Source organism: Juglans regia, chromosome 1, assembly GCF_001411555.2.
Source record: "Juglans regia cultivar Chandler chromosome 1, Walnut 2.0, whole genome shotgun sequence".
Classification (NCBI taxonomy): domain Eukaryota; kingdom Viridiplantae; phylum Streptophyta; class Magnoliopsida; order Fagales; family Juglandaceae; genus Juglans; species Juglans regia.
Window position 1 is genome coordinate 29,202,166 of NC_049901.1, and position 4,974 is coordinate 29,207,139.

The 4,974-nt window shown below is 36.8% G+C and overlaps 1 protein-coding gene across 1 annotated transcript; it reads left to right on the plus strand.

Annotated features, from left to right (window-relative positions):
- Positions 1-2,814: 2,814 nt before the first annotated feature.
- LOC109013443 (BAHD acyltransferase At5g47980-like) lies at positions 2,815-4,562 on the plus strand. Its single transcript, XM_035682622.1, has one exon. It carries the CDS (start codon positions 2,829-2,831, stop codon positions 4,149-4,151), a length of 1,323 nt encoding a protein of 440 aa, XP_035538515.1. The 5' UTR covers positions 2,815-2,828; the 3' UTR covers positions 4,152-4,562.
- Positions 4,563-4,974: the final 412 nt, after the last annotated feature.

A 4,974-nucleotide genomic window follows, 5' to 3' on the forward strand; every position in this document is an offset into this window, starting at 1 on the left:
AAAGTTCGGTCGAAACTGTCACCAAATATATTTAGTGACATTTTGGTTATTTTTTGTGACGGTTTCCTCTGTTATAAAAGACAAATTGTGTTGTAGTGAGAGATAGAGTAAATGCCTCAAGCATTTGCAAACTTAGTCGTGAAATTTGAGCATAAAAAGACCCAAATCAGAATAAAATGAAGAGAACAAACCTTGGGATCACGAGGATGACAGCAAGTCGACGACGATGATGATGGGGTCACAAGGATAATGGGGTTTCTTCAATCGACAGTTTGGCTTTGAAGGAGGGAGGCTAGGGTTTCTTCGGAGAGAGAGATAGAGAGAGAGAAAGATAGGGAAAAGGGAATGGGGAAGGGTTTCTAACCCTAGTGTCAAAACAATCAAAACGGCATCCTTTTGATGCTGGCTTTGGCTTAAAAGAAAACTCGGGTACCGGGTGTACCTGGGTATTGTTATGCGAGTACCGACATGGGTTTATTCTAGATCGGTATTGTTATGCAAGTACTGACATGGGTTTATTCTAGATCGGAATCCATAATCGGAATCCGAATAACTGGGTTCTAGACCAAACCTGGAAAAAAAACCTAACCCAAATGAACAATCTTACATACATCACATCGTAAGAAGTATTGTACCAAAATACAGTTTACACAACAAACCCAAAAATAACAAAACATACAATTAATCAAAAGTGATCATTATGTACTCGTAAATTTGTTGTCGTGGCGTTTTAATCAAATTTAGAGTGGCCGTTAGGTCCCACCTTGGCAGATGAAGTCCACTGTATTTACTTCTTTGCAAAGTAAATATTCTAGAAATAGAAAGAGAAAATGAATCTCATAGGATTAAGATTTGAAACGTGCTTATATTTTAAATTAAGTGGTTATTTGGGATTGCAATAGGAAATAAAATTTTCTATCGTAGAACTTTTAATTGTAAAATTATACTCAAAATTAGTTCTACTATTAAAAGGATTTTAACTATTTGGTAAGCTTATAACTAAAGCGTTTTTAAAATTAGAGACACTGTGTTTTGAACAAAAGAATCAATTCAGTACTTTTTCTAATCAAATAGATTTTCAGCCTGTTTTGACAGGCTGAATGCACTTTTTTAAAATTTACCATGTTGGGTATAAACCAGTGTTGTGAATTTCGTACCGTACCGGTCGGTACGGCCGAAATTTTTCGTACCGGCTGTTCAGCCGGTACAGATACTATATCTGTTTCGTACTGGCCAAAATACCGGACGTACCGGCCTCAATTTCGGCCAGTGTTTTTTTTTTTTCATTTTTTAAAACTACAAGCTTATTTTTTAACCCTCAATTCAGACTAGACTATTTATAATATATATATGTATTTATATATAATTTATTTATATATAGACTATTATTTTGGAATATAATTGTTATATATAATTTATTTATATATCGACTATCCCGAAATGTTATCCTGAAACGCTACCCGAAATGGTACTGGTACCGAAATATTTCGTTTCAGTGCCTTGACCGTTACGGCGTCTGATACGGTATTTAAAACATTGGTATAAACGCGCTTTACAGGCGAGGAAAGAGTCGTGTGCGATGAAGGAAGCCAACTACTGCTATAGTGGCATAGTGGGCGTGGATGCATGCAGTAATAATTGGCTATAGGCCGGGTGGTTTGGATTAGAGATGAGTTGAGATAATTTATAAATAGTAAAATAAAATATTATTAAAATATTATTATTATTTTGAGATTTAAAAAAATTGAATTATTTATTATATTTTATGTAGAAATTTAAAAAAATTATAATAATGAGATGAGATAAGTTTAAATTACATCAAACACCGTACGGTCCAGGGATAAAGCCAACTACTCGCATCCCTCTAGCAATGAAGTATGTGTTATTAACCGTTTTGCGGTTTTAAAAGATCAGGTATAATTAATCCCTGTGCAGTCTTCACACGAAATGAATACAATTCATTGAAGTTATACAGATCGAGCGCATGCATGCATTCGGTGCTGTTCCTAGCTAGGTGGCCTTAATTTACGCTATGTTTCCCGCCCTTTTACGCGTTCCTTCCCGCATGAAAGTCAGTTTTAGCTTTAATTAATTTACAATGCAGTAGGACCTTAGTTTATAAAATCTAGAATGAATATGATAAATTTACAACGTACTCTCTTAAGACACGCAGCTTATAACTCTTATATATAATTAAATATATATAGGATAAAATTATAGATTCGATTTTTTTTTTTTTTTAATAGAAGAGTCAAGATCACGTGTCCATGAGTGACCCTGTCCTAATTTTATTAATAAAAAATCCTCACTTTAGGCAGAGGAATACCGTGGAATCAACATTACAAATTAAAAGAACAACGACATCATACCCCAATCCAACTCCCAACATCAAACAACAAAAAATACACTCAAAAAAGAAAAATACTACACCCGAACACTTCTTATATAAGGGCATCCCATGTTCTCCAACCTAATAATGTAGTTTTTAATTTCAGTTTTAGTAGTGAAGCGGTGACATAATTGTTATTAATTGTATAATTGATTTAAGAGAAGCTTCTAATGTTGAAGCGGTGCTATAAATATGAATAATTCTAAATCGAAATCTTACATCGTTATTTAATCAATACGTAATTTATCATTTTTGCCTCTATATCTTAATATTTAAATATTTGCGTAATTAAATAGAAGAAAAAAATTGACAAATCACATGTTTAATTAGTAGTATAAAGCTTTCTTGGAACATTTCTCTCTCTATATATATATATATTATATATATATATATATATATATCGAAGTACAAGAGTAACTGAACAAATAGCTAGCTAGCCATGCAGGAGATCAAAGTTGAGATGATCAGTAGAGAGGTAATAAAACCTTCCTGTCCAACTCCCCATCATCTTAGATGCTTTGATCTCTCCCTTTTAGATCAGCTACAACCCGAAAATTATATATCAGTGGTGATATTCTACTCAAACAACCCTTGTGATCTTCCCCATTTCAAGGCCGTTGATATATCCCATAGGCTAAAGACATCATTGTCTGAAACCCTGCGTCGTTTCTATCCACTTGCTGGGAGAGTAAAAAATAATGTCTCAATTGAGTGCAACGATGCTGGCGTTGATTATTTGGAAGCACGAGTCAATTGCCATCTCTCAGACATTCTTGAACAACGTCCCGAACAGAAAATGTTGTACCACTTTCTTCCGAAAGTGACTGAACCCATGGATCAACCAAGCTTGGAACCTTTGGTTCTAGTTCAAGCTAGCTTCTTTGAATGTGGCGGATTGGCCATTGGTGTGTGTGTTTCCCACAAGGTAGCCGATGCAGCCACGACTAGCATGTTCACTAATAGTTGGGCTAGCGCGGCTCTTGCCGCGTCTGGTGAAGCAGTGCTGCCTCCGGAATTCAGTGCCGCATCTCGCATACCTCCGAGACATAAGTTGCCGCCACTAGCCATGAGCTTGGCGAACGAGACGACTGTTTCAAGGAGGTACGTGTTTGATGCACCAAAGATTGATGCTCTCAAGACAAAAGCCGCCAGCGCCAACGTTCTACAGCCCACACGCGTTGAAGCAGTCTCATCTCTTATTTGGAAATGTGCAATAACCGTCTCAAGATCAAAACGCAAGTTTCTTTTGCCATCTAGACTGACCCAAGTGGTGAACATCCGCGAAAGGCTTACTCCGCCCTTTCCTAAAAATACTTTTGGAAATCTCGTGTGGTTTTATTCGCGAGAGACAACAGACAATGAGATACAGTTGCATCGGTTGGTTACTGAGTTAAGGAAAGGAAAAGAAGCTTTTAGTGAAGATTATGCATCAAAGTTATCTGGGGACGAGACTTTCTCTGTGGATAGTCAAGATATCAAACATCTTAGTAGTCTTTTCGCCTCAGAGGGTAATACAGACCACATTCTCATTTCCAGCTGGTGCAGATATCCACTATATGAGGCTGACTTTGGTTTGGGGAAGCCAACATGGGTGACTATGGGTAATAATCTGATGTTCAAGAATTCCATATTTCTGATGGATACGAGAGATGGCAGCGGAATAGAAGCTTGGATTACTCTTAGTGAAGAAGACATGGCATTATTTGAACAAGATAAAGATCTGCTTGGATTTGCATCTTCCAACCCAACTGTCCACGATTAAATCAGAATTTTAGTGTATATGTTACCTGGCTAGAGATGGATGATCAAGAGATGCAAGAAGTTTTTAGTAGGAGTCCCAGTACTTAAGTACTACTAGTCTAGATAAATAAGGAGAATCAGCATTTTATCGTGATCAAATATTGGTTGCTGATTGTTGCGGAGGATTGATATGGAAGGTGCACAGCTAATAAGGAAGGAGCTTCCAGCGCGTTTATGGCTATAGAATAAATAATTTGTTTAGGCAATATTGCCCTGTTTCGGAAATATGTCAATCCGCATTTAATTTTCGTATGCCCTGTTTCGGAAGTGTATCGTTCAACATTTAAATTTTGTAGGATGCTAACTTCAATATTTTTGGATAGCCATTGGCTATAAAATTGTAAGAAAGGTCTATCAATAAAGCATCCAGAAGATTATTCTCAACTTGTTTCTATTATACTCTCAACATAGGAAAGGCACGGAAGAACGATCCGGCGTCTTTTCCGGTTGATCTTCAGGTAACACGTTCGATAGCTCGTAACACTGATCTCGTCTTGATCACTCCGATGCTAGCTATTATCTTTGTCATTTCCGTACCTATTTATGTTGTAAGGCTATTTAAAGCCCACAAGTTCCTTGAATAAAGCAGCTTCGACGTTTCCTAGCTCTACGCTATTTAATTGTATTTATTCTTTTTAGTCGTTGGTAACCCTAATCTCTTTTTACTCAAAGGAGATCGGAATGGCATATCTCGAATTTCTTCAATCAACCTTCCCCGGCCCTATAACACACACACACACAAGCAACCATGAACCACTATAACAGATTTGATCTATTGAAACCGT

Coding starts and splice junctions, on each gene's coding strand:
- LOC109013443 (XM_035682622.1), top strand. CDS start 2,829: ATGCAGGAGATCAAAGTTGAGATGATCAGTAGAGAGGTAATAAAACCT.